The 17,708-nt window shown below is 35.9% G+C and overlaps 1 protein-coding gene across 1 annotated transcript in view; it reads right to left on the bottom strand.

Annotated features, from left to right (window-relative positions):
* Positions 1-348: 348 nt before the first annotated feature.
* LOC137652864 (elongation factor 1-alpha-like) overlaps positions 349-17,708 on the bottom strand; it is a 73,827-nt gene continuing 56,467 nt past the window's right edge. Inside the window, exons 2-3 of the mRNA XM_068386259.1 lie at positions 8,165-8,933; positions 349-1,235 (exon numbers count right to left, since the gene is read on the bottom strand). Coding sequence (XP_068242360.1) covers positions 603-1,235; positions 8,165-8,917 — 1,386 coding nt within the window. The 5' untranslated portion in view covers positions 8,918-8,933 and the 3' untranslated portion in view covers positions 349-602. The remainder of the gene's footprint in view (positions 1,236-8,164; positions 8,934-17,708) is intronic.

Below are 17,708 nucleotides of genomic sequence, written 5' to 3'. Positions count from 1 at the left end.
AATTAAGGTAACTGAACTTTCATGATGATGCAGCACACATTAATTTCTGTCATAATGAGATGAAAGATTAGGTCTACGAAAAATTTTTGAAACAACTATTTGATATAAACAATGAATATTTAAACGCTAGGAGATAAGAAATATTTCATATTATTTACTTATTAAAACCCGAATAGAAAATATTCCTCCAGATACTTTCATTATTGTTTCTAATTTTTGACATCCTACGCATCTAAATATTAAAAAGGTGATTACTAAGAATGTTTCGAATGACCTAGATAGAAGGTTATATAATTTTTGTGTAGGCTACTTTACTCCTTGTTTATAGTCATAGGAAAGTAAATCAGATTTGCTGTTGAACGTTTAATGAAAGCTTTGGTTTTATTTTCAATATATATTCTCTTTAGGGGGTGATGAGTAGGCCTACCATACATGCCTCCAGGTGCAGAAAAGAGAGTGATAAGAAACGTCCTACCCCTTCAGGCATTTTTCCTCCTAACGACTTTTCTGTGATATATTCGATTGGTTTTGGAACCAAGTAGCTCGCTCATGGTAACGCGTGCCCCTGACTTGGCTGAGGACAGGGGATCACTCTCAGATAGTTACTTCTTCTTTAATGCCTTCTCAGCAGCTTTTGTGGTCTTGCCAGCGGCTTCCTTCTTTGACACTTCTTTGATGACACCGACAGCAACTGTTTGCTTCATGTCACGAACGGCAAAGCGTCCCAAGGGTGGGTACTGCTGGAAAGTCTCTACACACATGGGCTTACTAGGAACCATTTTAACAATGCAGGAGTCGCCTGACTTCACAGCTTTGGGACTTGCTTCAAGTTCCTTGCCAGTACGTCTGTCGATCTTGGTCAAAAGTTCTGCAAACTTGCAAGCAATGTGAGCTGTGTGGCAGTCAAGCACAGGGGAATAACCAGCTTGGATCTGGCCAGGGTGGTTGAGCACGATCACCTGAGCTGTGAAGTCCTGGGCTGCCTTAGCTGGATCATTCTTTGAATCGGAGGCAACAAAACCACGTTTCAAATCCTTAACCGAGACATTCTTGACATTAAAGCCGACGTTGTCACCTGGCACAGCCTCTATCAGGGCTTCATGGTGCATTTCGACAGACTTGACCTCTGTGGTAAGGCCGGTTGGGGCAAAAGTGACAACCATGCCAGGTTTAAGGATACCAGTCTCAACGCGACCAACGGGCACTGTTCCGATGCCACCAATCTTGTAAACATCCTGAGCCATGAAAAGAAAATAATTGAATCATTCATTACATAAATCCATTGGAGAAAAGATTAAAGATCAATTCTAATTCATCCAGACCAATCAATTATCAGAAAATGGAACTAAAATTAAGTTTTTCCTTTATCATTATTACAAAGCTCTGAGAAAGATTTGCGAAACTTTGGTCAGAAACAACCATAACTATTTGTCAGTACAGGTTTCATAAGACTTCAGTAATAACATTGATAATAGGAAAGTGATAAGTTATTTGTCTGTCTGTTAAGTAACATACAATAGAAACCAGCATCACAGAACCTAAATCTGCAACCATTAAAATCCACACAGTTTCACTAAAATGACAAGGGCACTTAAGGATGAATAAACATCACCCTATCCTCGAAACTCATTTACAGTTTTACTTGATAAACTATATGAAATATTTCTACAACAAATGAGGAGGGAGAGAGATGGTTGGGGGGGGGGCGGATATTCACATCTACAAGGATAATGACACTTGCTTAGGCATAGTGCAGCTTTGACTTTGGGTAATCAAAAAATAAACATCACCAGATAGTACCTTGGGACCTCAATAACAATATCAGTCGTGCTGCCCTTTTCTATTGATCAATACGCTATGATGGCAGCTTTTAGGATATCATCACTACAGGCAGCTTGATTAGAATTAGAATTATTTCCAAAGTTTCCAATTTTGTCATCTTTGACAGTGAATTTGACTGTGACTTTTAAAAATGAGCTGACTAATGATTTGGATACACGGTTAACATAAAGCTCATATTCATAGATCAAAATTACTTCACTGAGATACTTCTTATTTGCAGATTTAGATTATTATGATTCTCTATAAGGCACTGATGATTGTGCATATGTAATGAAACTAGTTCACCAGAGTAACTTAAATAGTTGAATTAAAAGCAGAATCTTAGGAAGCAGCTTTTTTCCTCCACTAATTAGTTTCAAAGAAAATTTCAGAACACAAATTCATTGATACAAAGATACTTAGAAAAAAAATTGTCAAAAATACTCCATAAGGTTTTCCTAATACATACATACATACATACATACATACATAGGCCTATCTATCTATCTATCTATCTATCTATCTATCTATATATATATATATATATATATATATATATATATATATATATATATATATATATATATGTATACACACACACACACACACACACACACACACACATATATATATATATATATATATATATATATATATATATATATATATATATATATATATATATATAGTGTTGAAGCAAATGTTAAGATAGCAGAAAGTTTCTGCTGGAGAAAAAGAGGTGTTTTGTAATTGCTCTGCTTATGAAGACTTGGTAGTTTGATAAGAGGGCAGCCTGTAAGAATGAAGAAACGAAAAAGGATTAAGGCTGAAAACAAAGGTTGAACCAGCATATGAAGAGCATGCAAAATCCTAGGTCAGTGTCATAAAACTAGTGCTGAGGATTCTTTTACTGTAGGAGGGTGGAATGAGGGAATTAAAAATTGCGATTGATGGGCTAAAAAAAAAAGAAGTTTAGTGAAGAAAACGAGATATTATTTGAAGTATAATAGAGGGAAATAAAGAAAGTTCAATGGATAAAGTAACAAGAAGATCAGGAATGCAATAAAACAAAAACAGATATTGTAAACAAGGACAGTAAGAAATATAGTGTTCAAAAATAAAGTGTGCAAAGAAGTCTAATAATCATTAATACTAGCTAAGCTATAACCCAAGTTGGAAAAGTAGGATGCTACAAGCCTTAGATATCAAACAAAGAAAATAGCCCAATGAGGAAATTTAACAAAGAAATAGAAAAACTATATATGGAAAGTAATAAAACCTTTTAAGATCAGTAGCCTAACCATGTTAAAATTGATCTTTCATATATAAATTTTAAAGAAAGTGGCATCATCTATATATGCAATAAGCTTTTTCTAGCCCAAACAACATTTAATATACTGTATATATATATATATATATATATATATATATATATATATATATATATATATATATATATATATGAAAAGTAGAGGGCCAAGAATGCTAACCTGAAGAAACCCCCATATTTCGTTCCTATAGTCAAGGTGACCATCAAGTACTCTTTGCACCATATTACTTAAAAATTTGAAAAATTATGCTAAGAAAAGACCCATATACTCCCATCTGCTTATGTTTGAAAACAAGGGCCTAATCATTAACACGGCCAACAGCTTCACTAAAATTAAGGCCAATCACATGAACTTCCTAGCCACAGTCAGGAGATTTTAGTACAGCATTGGAGATTGTAAGAAGGGCATCACATGTTCCAAGCCTCTTGCAAAACCCAAACTGCAAACTAGGAAACAGATCATGACCTTCAGCCTACCTATTTAGAGGTTTTGCCAGAATATGTTCGAAATTTTTAGATAATACGGAAGTTATGGAAAATTGGTGGTAATCAGTAGGGCTAGAGTAACAACAAACACATTTACCAAATGAAGTAACAATTTCAATTCTCGAAGGAGTACAAAAAAGTCTCTTCTTGCCAACTTGCACAAAATAAAACAACTTAAGAGCTAAGAAATCAGCGGTATTTATATAAAAAAAAAATATATATCATTTGTGTACAGCTCCATAAGCATCAAGGTCCATTTTTTATTTCACAAAACTAAAAAGCTAGTTTCAGGAAAGCAGGAATGAGGAAGATCAAGTTCCTCATTACTCTGCTTACTCTCAAAAACATCAGCAATAAAGGTTGCCTTTTGATTAGGACAGTGAGTTAAGTCTACATCATAGAGAGAATATTTAAGGGTAGCCCACCATTTATGTTCCTGGGTTGTACCATAAAGGGTCTATCCTATGATCACATTGCATTCCTAATGAAGAAATGGAGCTCAAAATATAAGATGCAAATGGAGAGATAATTTGTTGAAGGTGGAAGATAGAAAAAAAGGCTGAGTTAAATGAAACAAGAACATAAAGGTTTTAATGTAGGTTAATATCCCGGAGAAAGTGACTTAGGTCCATAAGGATGGTAATAAGTGATTGATGCATGGTACGACACTAAAGTGAAAATTTAGAAAGAAAAATGAAGACAGCAAATAGGCCTAGCTGAATCAACTTCATCAAACCCTGGAATAAACCCAGGCTAGAAATTTTGGTGTGCTTCAAAGAAGCAGGACCTCTCAGGAAAATATTACCAGATGTATAGGGAGGCCAAAGCATCAGAGAATCCGTGGAGCAGGATAGTGACCCTTAAAATTGAATAGATGTAGCTATGTAACAATAAGCAAAATAAATGAGAGGATTAGAGAAAACTTGATTTTAATTTTTTCATAAAGTTCAAAAAAATTTTTGCTTTGAAGGGTGGAAGTACTTTAAATGAAGCATTTCCAAAGGTGACCTAAGAAGCAGAAGTAGAAACCAGGAGTGACTGTTGCTCCTCCAAAAATCGGATGTCAGCGGGGAACGCTTACTTAAATCAAGGGTAAGTAGGTTTATATATATTTGTGACAGGTTCAGGGTGTAGTCTTGGTAGTGTGAGATACTGATAGCCCCATGTTAAGGGTAGAAAAACCACCCTCTGGCCCTTGTGTCATTTCTTCGGGAGACTGGAAAAATCCAAATGAAGGAAATGTTATGGCCAAATAACCTTCAATGAAAATCTTTTTAAGAACTTGTTGAAGGTATTAAAGACAGGAAAGTAAGTAGCTTGGATTTTTTTCCATTAAGACTAGTCTAGTGTGAAGTTGGTGCTTGTGAATTGCTCCTTTTTTATTACATTAACGTCAAAATAATTTGATAAGGGTAGTGGTGGTCTATTGAAAACATCCCTGCCTGGTGATTTGCCGGACAGAGTTTCGAGTCCTGCTCAAGCTCAATAGTTTCTTGTAGTGATTGCCTCCTTACCATGTCTGTGAGCTGAGGATTAAGGGGGGGTTAGGGGGAACCTATAGGTCTACCTGCTGATGACATTGTCTGGTCCTCCAGGGTCCTAGCTTGGGTGGAGGGGACTTGGGCACTGGGTACAGTATATATGGTCAGTCTCTAGGGGATTGTCATTGTCCTTTGCCTCTACCATTCATGAGTAGCCTTTCAAACTTTTAAACGATACATAGCCTACTTGTGGTTATGTAAATTAACGGTTCTGTGGCCTAGATAATCGATGGACAAGAAGAATAATAGAATGGATCCCTAGAGATTACAAACAAAGCAAGGAAATGTAAAAAAGCGATGGATTGACGAGCTAAGAACATTTGCGGGTATAGACTGGCGTAAAAAGACGGGAGTGGAAGGACGCGTCTGCGGTGAACTAGGATCGGTTAATGATGGTAATGATGTATGTATGTATAATGTATACATACATATATTGTTTATATACATACAGTGTACTGTATATATATATATATATATATATATATATATATATATATATATATATATATATATATATACTTATTATTACTAGCTAAGCTACAACCCTTCTAGGAAAAGCAAGATCCTATAAGCCCAAGGGCTCCAACAAAGAAAACTAGCCCAGCGAGGAAAGGAAATAATGAAATAAATAAACGATATGAGAAATAATTAACAATTAGAATAAAATATTTTAAAAACAAACATCAAAACATGTATTTCATATATAAAGTATAAAAAAGCTTATGTCAGCCTGCTCCACATAATTGATAGGTGTATCCCTTCTCGTGTGCTAAGGTACCAAGTGAAGGACAAACCGTGGTTCAATGATGATTGTAGACGTGCTTATTTGAAGAAGCAGGAGGCCTATCATCTTAGGAAGGGTAATGTATAAGATTTGACTTGGAATGATTATACTCAACTTAGAGTTTGTGCTTCAACTGAAAAAGAATACAATTTGATAATAAAAGAAAGCTTTTCTGGAAAAACCTAGGAACATAAGTGGTGGACTACCCTTAAATCTGCAATCTTTGGCGTAGATTCAGCAGTTCCTCCTTTACTTAAACTAGATGGCTCTGTCACTCACTGTCCAAAGGAAAAGGTTGACAGTATCAACACTTTTATACAATTGTGATAAATTAAAGCCCAAAAAGCACTCAAAATCCCATTCCAGTCTGCTTGAGATTTCATATAAATCTTACATAAGTATGATACATCAGGGACAGACTGCTAAGTTTTCACTAAAGATGAAATCAGGACATGATCAGATGTCCCAAATGAAGAACCAACGTTTCTTGATATAACTCCAGGGGAGTTGGTGTTTACGAGGGCCTAGCAGTTACCATACCTGTGAGTAGCTTCACTTTGATTTGCTCACAGCTTGATTCACAGGCAAAGTCGTAAGTAGAAGATACAGAAATTAACCACTCCCTGTGGTGAGCATTGAAATCACCAATAAAGACGAAAGAGGCTTTTCTATCATCTTCTTGTATCTCAGCTATAATGGTAAGAAGATAATCGAAGATAGAATTATCCATGTCTGGATTCATGTAGATCGAACATTGTTATGCCTACCACAAACTTTTATCACCTGAATCTCATGACATTCACATTCATAGCAGGACCTATGAGAAGCAGGGTACTCAGACCTAATATACATCGCCATTCCCCTGGCCTTACGAATGGCATCCAGTTTCAAAATTATTGGCTTCTTAAAACCAGTTTTAAGTAGCTCAGATGAGTACCCTTATATTAGAAACCAAAGTTTCTGAGCACGAAAGAATATCTTACTGTCGGGAGACAACTGTAAGGTCATTAATATTTGCATGAAGACCACGAATATTAATATACAGTAGACGACATTGATGATCTAGGATTTACTGGTCCCGGATTTCACTCGTTGTCTCCCGATAGCATAAGATTTAATGGTAATAAAAAGATACATCATACTTAAAAGCTAATTTAACAAGAATGATATATATATATATATATATATATATATATATATATATATATATATATATATATGTATATATATATATATATATATATATATATATATATATTGTTATATTGTGTGTGTAATATATAAAAAATTAAAAAACAGTAAGTGCATTTATATATATATATATATATATATATATATATATATATATATATATATATATATATATATAAGCAACAAATACCTTTTAATATCAAATTCTCACAGCCTTGGGATCAGAAACCCAAGGGGGAATAAATTTAATGACAATAGCTTCTGGTTGGCCGTGGATTTGATCTCGGTCCAAAGAAACTGAAGTTCAAGTGACTTTCCAGTGGCCGTGGATTCGATCTCGGTCCAAAGAAACAGAGGTTCAAGTGACTTGCCACCGGGCCACTGGAAAGTCACTTGAACCTCAGTTTCTTTGGACCGAGATCGAATCCACGGCCAACCAGAAGCTATTGTCATTAAATTAATTCCCCCTTGGGTTTCTGATCCCAAGGCTGTAATCCCGAGGCAGATAGAATTCGGTATTAAAGGGATTTATGGCTTAGCCTCTATGAATATATGCATAAACACGTTTAAATGTGCAAAATTATCACATACACACACACACACATATATAATATATATATATATATATATATATATATATATATATATATATATATATATATATATATATATATATATATATATATATATATATATATATATATATATATATATATATATATATATATATATATATATATATATATATATTGTATCCAGTAGATTGATGAAAATGATTCTGTATTGTATAATTTTGTCTTTTCACTGATAACATTTATTTGTGTAGAAGTTTATGTTATCCAATATTTAATAGAATTTATGTTACTGGTATTCATGAATTAACATATCTGGTATTCATGGGAACTGTATTTAAGACCTGCCTCTGAATAAGAGAGAGAGAGAGAGAGAGAGAGAGAGAGAGAGAGAGAGAGAGAGAGAGAGAGAGAGAGAGAGAGAGATTCATCATCTCACCTGGAGAGGAAGACGAAGAGCCTTGTCAACAGGTCTGGATGGAGGTTCAATATTGTCCAGTGCATCAAACAACGTTTCATATTCATATGAGCCAGACTTCCGGTCGATCTTCCTCTTTTTCCACCATTGCATATTATCAGATTTCTCCAACATGTTGTCACCATTGAAGCCAGATATTGGCAGAATGGGAACAATAGCTGGATTATAACCGACCTTCTTAATGTAGGCGGAAACTTCCTTGTGAATTTCCTCAAATCGGGCCTCAGAATATTTAGGTTCAGTGCTGTCCATCTTGTTGACGGCAACAATGAGTTGCTTGACACCTAATGTGAAACACAGCAGAACATGTTCACGAGTCTGTCCATTCTTAGAGATACCAGCTTCAAACTCTCCAGTACCTGCAGCTACTATCAACACAGCACAGTCAGCCTGGGATGTTCCTGTGATCATGTTCTTGATGAAATCACGATGGCCTGGGGCATCGATGATTGTGACATAGAACTTGGTGGTCTCAAACTTCCAAAGAGCAATATCAATGGTGATACCACGTTCCCGCTCGGCTTTAAGCTTATCCAATACCCAGGCATACTTGAAAGAACCTTTACCCATTTCACTAGATTCCTTCTCGAATTTCTCAATGGTTCTCTTGTCAATTCCTCCACACTTGTAGATGAGATGGCCAGTAGTAGTAGATTTGCCGGAATCAACGTGGCCGACAACCACAATGTTGATGTGAACCTTTTCCTTTCCCATAGCTGGTGTTTTGTCACTGAAAAAAAAAAAAAAAAAAAGTAAAACTTCAGTTATTGTAACATGATAATCATTGAATGATATATTTTACAGTATATTGTTAAGACTGTAATTCTGTAGGCTAAACTTCACGAATCTACTTTTTGGACCGGTTTACTATTTAGTTTATGCAGAATGTGTAGTATTTTAATGAGACATTTATTTGGTAATATTCTCTTATTATGTGTAAAATGATCGGATTATTATTTTTATAATAATTAGAATTATCAATTTTGTTTGCATGGAAATGATACTGGATATTTGTTAAAATTTTTACCAGAATTTTCTATACTATGTTGCATATTTGTGTGATTATGTAATATATTCCTGTTTAAACATTATTAGTTTTTAGCTTTTGTGTCAGTGACTCTTTTAGGCTTCGGACACATTGCATGCGATGAGCGTTGAGGTAGAGGCATGGCTTGGGCGACAGGCCAGCAACAAAATGACACTGGAACCCCTGCACCTCTCTTGTCTCCTCACTCCCAGCTGTTGAAGACAGCCTTCCTCGCAAACAGGATGATGGTGCTTGAGTAGGAAATTACTTCTGATTAAAAATCTGTGTTTTAAACTGCATAATAGATTATACAAGAGTTTGGATCCACTATTTTGATAAACAGAGAAGGGAAAATAAGTTAAATTTACAATCAATATTACCAGCCTTGTTTGTGTGACGACAGATTTAATAAATATCTATATTTTACACACGATTTTGATTCTTTGTTGGCAACATCCTTCTTGGATTCAGGATCACAAAACAAACGTCGAACTATAGACAACCTCAATCTCTCTCTTATCAGCCCTCAGTCTCTCTATTACCAGCCATTATAATTGTTTCAAAATATCATTGTCCCTTTTATTCCAGAAATAACTAGTATTTGCATAAGATATATTGTTTAAAGGTACATACGATTCATTTTACATTTGAAAATTTTCTACTTCATTTTTAGAATGTTTATGATATATATATATATATATATATATATATATATATATATATATATATATATATATATATATATATATATGGTTATCAAATAGATTGCAAACCACAAAAAGGCACAGGCCTACCCACCATCTTATTACCCTCCATTTGCAGTTGATTGCCATACCTTCCATTTATTTAACTTATTTTTGCTCTCCGAAACACCTCCCAATAGATTGATTAGCCATGGCTGGAAACGGACATCTGAGCTCGTACCCATTCAGAAACTGATGAAAAATTGTGTAATCATGGGTAAAGACACTCGAAACTTGGCGGCAGTTGCAGCAGTTGGAGGCTTCTTGCTCCTCCAATGTGGCCACCCGCATATGATACCTTACGTTTCAATTTGGCGTGGGAACCTCTTACCTCTAACCTTGCCGCTAGTCGCGCCAGCTGTGGCCAAAGCCTTACAGTTAGTCAACAGTGGAGACCTCTCCGGTGGATTTTAAGATGAATGTTTTATACTAGTATGCTCCAAAGGTTATTGAAGTGTTTTGTAATTGGAAAAGATAACTATATAATAGAAATTAAAGTATAAATGTCTAGAGTGCTCATGGTCTCTCTAATCTGTCACCATTTAATTACTCAAATATACATAGTATTTAATATATAAGTGAATTTAATCACACTACCAAAACCTATTGGCAACTACCACTTCGAGACTTCCTTACACAATTTATATATGACATAAACTGATCAGATATTAATTATACTGATTAAAAGTAGCCATGGCATATATTTAGGCAAAATATTTCAATAAGTATTATATTTTCACATGAATCCTGGGGTTAATTGCATGAAAGGGAGAGGTGATTACAATTTCAATTTTTATGCGATAGAAGTCAGTTATCAGAAAAATAGGTTATTCTGTTTGTAGCTATTTAATACGAAATTTAACTACATATTTTGTTAGCATGTGAGAATAAAAGAAATAATTGAACAATCAATGAGTAATTCATATAATTTTGTTCGCTGTAAAATAGGTAGAGAAGCCATTGAATTAATGACAGGATATTCCAGCTGCTTCAAATATTATAGTTTCGTTTTTGTGAACAATTGACTTGACTGTAGCACTTTGAAGGATATCTTCTCTTCTAGATACAAGCTAGATCAGCACAGTTTGCAATTAGTTGCTTATTTTCATAACAATATGGCAACAAGCAAGTAATTGATCAATAATATTCCGCAACTTTCTTTGACTTTTAGTCCCCTTGCTTTGGGCTACACATTTCACTGCTTTCCCTACTTTCTTCAGATTACTTATTCTTATATGACTAAGGCTATTTGTTACTGTGTATATATATATATATATATATATATATATATATATATATATATATATATATATATATATATATATATCTTTTGACTGGCCAGACAGTATTACATTGGATCCTTCTCTCTGGTTACAGTTCATTTTCCCTTTGCCTACACACTCACACACCGAATAGTCTGGCCTATTCTTTACACATTCTCCTCTGTCCTCATACACTTGATAAAACTGAGATTACCAAACAATTCCTCTTAATGCGCTGTATTTGTTCAGTGGCGTCTTTCCTCTTTGTTAGGGTAGAAGAGACTCTTAAGATATGGTAAGCACCTCTTCTACGAGAAGGACACTCCAAAAACAAACCATTGTTCTCTAATCTTGGGTAGTGCCATAGCCTCTGTCCCATGGTCTTCCACCGTCTTGGGTTAGAGTTCTCTTGCTTGAGGATAAACTTGGAACACTGTTTTATATCGTATTTCTCTTCCTCTTGTTTTGTTAAAGTTTTTATTGTGTATAAAGTGATATTTATTTTAAAATTGTTGCTCTTCTTAAAATATTTTATTTTTTCTTGTTTCCTTTCCTCACTGAGCTACTTTCCCTGTTGGAGCCCCTGGGCTTATAGCATCCTGCTTTTCCAACTAGGGTTGTGGCTTAGCAAGTAATAATAATAATAATAATAATAATAATAATAATAATAATAATAATAGCTCACGACCAGAATGAATGATTCATTATTGGAACAGAAATAATAAAATGAAATTTCATACTAGTAAAATAATGTATAAAAGCAATAATAGTTAGAAAATTTGCAGAGCTGTGTTGTAAGGGCTTTAGTGATCTCAGTGATATGGTGCTGGGAGGGAACAATACTGCATTAGCTAGAACAGGATCAGCACGAATGTCCTACTGATTTTAATTCTAACAATAGATTCCTGAATTCGACAGGAATACGGTATGTAGGCCTACAGTAGAATTGTGATGAAAATCATATCTTTCTTGACGCTCGATTGGTAAGAGTCCCTGCTGGCGTTGTTTCAACAAAGAGGCATAGGTTCAAAACATTGCCTACCCAGAAGCATTTATCATAAATTAATTTGCAGGGGATATGGATATACACTCCCAAAGTTAGAATTCGATATTGAATGCCATTGAGGTTGATATTTACATTGATAAAAATCACTAGTGTTAGTGATAGATATTCACACGCATACAGTATACATACTGCACATGCACACACACACACACACACACACACACACATATATATATATATAAATATTTATATATATATATATATATATATATATATATATATATATATATATATATATACACATTTGTCAGTGAACGTTGTCTTCTTGTTATAATTATTTTATATAATTTCTTATAATCAGTGCAAGATCTAAATTCATAATTTCAAGGCCATCCTAGTCCCAAAAGCAGTCGAGATAAGAGATGAAAATATATGGCTGTCTGCAACAGGGTCTATACTAGAGTAACCTCGTTTTTAGGAAGGAAAGGTATACACTTCAAGAGTTATATGCTAATTGTCTAAATTGATATCTGTTGTCATTTACATTACTATTTGATTTTTAAGCTGTTGCAAACCCATTTTTCCACTCGAAATTATGGTTTATTAATTCTTCTAAATTACTACTCTTATTTGTAATCCCAGTTTAAAAGAGTGCTCTTGCTGGAGCTGTTGTAGACGTTTCAGATGACTTCCCCTAAATGTAACTCCTGGAGTCACTTGAAATTAGTTTGAGCGCACTCTCCAGTCACTTAGAACTAGTTTTCAGTATTACTGTCACTTGAAACTAATTTCACAGTACTGCCCAGTCACTTGAAACTATTTTCACAGCACTCCCCATCAGGTTGAAATGACTTCCATTTTTGAATGCTCAAAACACAAACAATACATGAGTAATTACATTTTTAATACAAAATTTCAACTCTCAGTAAACGACATTGAAATTAAAATTTGACTTGCTCTCAAAATTAAACACAATCTCATTTTTGTTTATGTATGTGCCATGTATAAATTGGACTGAACTTGTCCCACACAAACACATTCACATTAACAGCTGCTACTATCTCTGTTGTAGTTCCCCAGACTTTAATATTTGGTCTTTTCAGTTATGCTAGCATACTAAGTTCCTGATGACAGCTCGTTGGTTCTCTTCTTTGGTGATGTCATATGCCAAGGAGTGAAAGGGAAAGTTTCTTGTCTCCTTCAATGTCCTTAACTGCTGTAGAAGACATTCACTGGTGTTCTTGAAATTTGTCTTAAGTTTTCCGGATGAATCTAACTTCTTTTCAAATTTCAAGCATTCACCATAGTTGTAGAGGATGTCTGACTTGGATGACGAAAGACCGACACTTTCTCTTGAAATTTACTTTTTTTCCTGTGCCATTTCCTTAATGTTCAATATGTATTTGACACACACAAAAAAGAAACTTTCATTTCCTTCATTTCATTGAAGAATATCACTGCAATCAACCCAAGGCACATTCGTCAGTTTAGTAATTTCAAACTAGGTTCACTCGACAGAGGAGTCATTTCAAACTAGCGAGGAGTCGTCTTGTACAGACACATTCCGACATGTGTGTTTCTATGTCTATAAACCCTTTGTATGTATTTTACCCATTTGTATTTAAATTCGAGATATTTTGTTCAGTATCAGTAAAAGCGGAATTCTCCGCTCTTTCTTCTGATGTAATAATCAAATATGTACATTTTATATTAAGATTATTATTCCATGATTTTTGTAACAAAAGAAACACAAATTTAAACCTAAGCCTGGCTAACCCTCCTTAGGCATTTTTCCGGGCTACTTATACGTCCGCACGTCTCTATGTAGTCCGACTCTCTCATCAATAAATTTATTCGGATCACCGGGACCACGGACTACGTTCATCGCCTGGGAAATCCTGCAACACCTTCGCTCTCGGGGCTGCTCTCAATAAAATTCTCATTGCGGTCCCCATAGAGTTTCGCCACCATGTCAGTCCACTATCTTGGAGACTGGGCATGGGCTTTGTATCCAGAAGGAGACCGTTACTGCAAGGACCGCTACAATTCTCTCGACTGCGAGTGTGATTGCTGCAAGTCATACCACAAGCAACGTGCCCACATTTTCACCTCTGTAGGCCTTCGCACCTCCGACGTTGATGATGTAATCATGGTACATCATCATATCAGATACAGCTGCAAGGGGTGCAAAATTGCCTCTACCAAGGTTCTTAAATACTACAGAGCCTCTAAAACAGCTACCAGGGCAGAGACTACACCCCCTCCCAAGAGAGGGAAGAGTCCTGAACGACGTCCTCCAGAGCCAGTACCAGCTCCACCATCGCCACTTGCGACTCCAAGGACTGAGAGCACAGACTCGTCCTTGTCTGTCCCCACAACTCCTCAGCAATCGTTTGCAGCAGCAGTCAACCCTTCTACCACCGTGCCTGAGCACTCCAATGCCATGGAGACCGAACAGGGGCCCACTCCACGGACTGTAATTGCACAGATTGCCTCACAACACTCCTGCAAGAAGCTTCTACTATTGCAGGGAACATCCCAGCTGCGAAGACTAAGAAACCTCTGCCGAAGTTTTGGCTTTCACACATGGACAGCGAACTTTCCTATGCCTCTGTTGCTGCATGGCTAATAAGCCAGGCATGCAAATCACTGCCAGACCCAACAGGAAAGGGGATCTTATCATCTACCCCAAGGACATTGAGACAGCCAGATTCCTCCAGGAAGACCCATTTTTAATGCTACTGGATCCTGCTTTTATCAGGAAGAAAGCTGTCATTACCAGGTATCCTGTCACGATGCCTATCACCATTGCATCCTCATGCAGCAACATTGACTGTGCTGTTCGCTGCATGAGCAAAGACAACGTTCCAGTTTGACGCCTCATTGCCACCTTCATCGGTCCAGTTCCCTCCAAACTGGATCTAGGAGTCTGGGGAACTTTCCCCACCGAAGAATATACTCCTGAGCCCCTTCGATGTTAAAGATGCCAACGTTTTGGCCATCACAAGGAAGAATGCAGAGGCCTCATCATCTGCGGCGTCTGCAGCCAGCAACATTGCACAGAAGTGTGCATAAAAGCCCGCAAAGAAGGACGACACACCACATCCAATTGCCCCAACTGTTCCAGGCCACACCATGCTTGGAATAAGCGCTGCCCAGAACGTCTCAAGAGGATTGCAGCTATGAAGAATACATCCTCTCCAAACCCAAAAGAAACCAGCTCCAATCCAACCACCTAAAGACCAACGACCTCCTCGCCAGAGAAGACAGCACCAGCTAACCACTGTTCCTGCGCCTGCACCTGCAACTGCTCCTCATAAGGACCAGCAATGACCTGGAACTGCTCCTCATAAGGACCAGCAACGACCTGCAACTGCTCCTCATAAGGACCAGCACTGACTTGCAACTGTTCCTCCTAAGGATCAGCAACAACCTGCAACTGCTCCTCATAAGGACCAGCAACGACCCTCATCCTCAATCCCATCCCAAACCTTGGCTCAAGAAATTGAGTCTATCACCTTACAAGACCTCATACCTATCGCCTTCCAGATCCTCACCAGAGTCCTTTCCTTATCCTCGACCCCCCACCCCCTTCCTGCAGCTCCTGCAACAATTCCAGTTTCCAGCCACAGAGCAGGGATAAGCCTCTTTGCTTAAACCTACTCCTTTTCCCTCCTACTGCAGAATACTTCTCTCCTCTCCCAGTCTCTCCTACTTACTGGGACTTGCTGCTATCAATACTTTTTCTCTAACTAAAACTTTTCATTTCGTGGACCTAAAAAGGAGTCTCCTTTTCGGGTTGCTCCCCCCCCCTCCCCTTTCCATGTCTTGTCAAATCTCACCTTTAATCACTCATCCTTCATCCTTTTCCTGTTCTAGTACCCTTTTTATCCAACCTCTCCTTTTTAATATACCAATCCTTGCTCCTTTTGGAGTTATCCTATTTCCAAATAATATCCTCTTACGGGCTGTGCATTGACAAGAGCCCGTGTCATGCTACAGGCATGGCAATCTTAACCAACCAACCAACCATCAATAAATTATCAGTGTAGGAAACTGTCTCTCTCTACCCTCACAGTCTGAAACTAGTTTCAATGACTGGAGGAGTCTTCTGAAATGGGGAGTCAGTCATTTGAAGAGGTTACACAGGCCGTTTATCAATACTGTAGTGTTTTTAGATTAATTTCGCTTATTTCCTATGGCCTCTAAATGTTATGTGGAAAAAACAGGTCACAAAACAAAGCTTGAAGATAAACAGAAAATTTCAAGAATACGGACAGACAAATATTTCTTTGTGGAAAATAGGGAAAAATAATTCTTTGCCAGAATAGTATGACTGTTTGTGGGAAATATGGAATTTACAAAGACATTATTCTGTCAAAGCACAAGTCATGAAAATCTCGTTGGTGAACTAAGCTGAAAATTAAATCACTAATGTAAGGTTTTGATGTTCTGAAAATATGTTTATTCGGACAAATAAGGAGGCACAAGACGTAACAGAAGTGAGCTACAAAATTACAAACGTTCTAAGGCTTTTTGATATTTGATTTTTCAAACATTTGGGAGCATGTGTGACAAAAAGTGCAACAGAAAAGTGAAGGGAGAATGTACCTTTAGACCTGAATGGCAAAATGACATTGATTTAAAGCAATGGATCGTCTCTCAAAATAACAACAAAGGTAGAGCATACTGCAAAATATGTTAGACGAATTTTAGCATTACACATGGTGGACTGAGTGATGTGCGACAGCATGGATTAACATTGCAGCACAAATCAAATAAACAAGCAGCTTCAGCTGTATAATTTTTTCCCAGCAAAATATTTTAGAGGCAGAAAAGACAGCGAATGTTTTCATGGTGAACAGGCTGACATGAGTCTCTTTTTATAGTGTAAATATGAGAGTTCTATTTTAACGTTGTTGCTGTTCTTAAAATATTTTATTTTAATTGTTCATTACTTCTCATGTAGTTTATATCCTTTCCTCACTGGGATATTTTCTCCTGTTGGGACCCTTGGACTTATAGCATCCTGCTTTTCCAATGGGTTGTAGCTTAACTAGTATTAATATATATATATATATATATATATATATATATATATATATATATATATATATATATATATGTATATATGTATATATATATATATATATATATATATATATATATATATATATATATATATATATATACATATAGACATATATATATATATATATATATATATATATATATATATATATACATATATATATATATATATATATATATATATATATATATATATACATATATATATATATATATATATATATATATATTTATATATATATATATGTATATATATATATATATATATATATATATATATATATATATATATATATATATGTTTGTACTTGGGATATTTCTGTGAGTGATATACCAGAGAAATTTCACCTTAGAGATATCAATGGAGTTCTAACCT

This window comes from Palaemon carinicauda, chromosome 1, assembly GCF_036898095.1.
Source record: "Palaemon carinicauda isolate YSFRI2023 chromosome 1, ASM3689809v2, whole genome shotgun sequence".
Lineage (NCBI taxonomy): Eukaryota > Metazoa > Arthropoda > Malacostraca > Decapoda > Palaemonidae > Palaemon > Palaemon carinicauda.
This window is presented reverse-complemented; position numbering and strand designations above follow the sequence as displayed.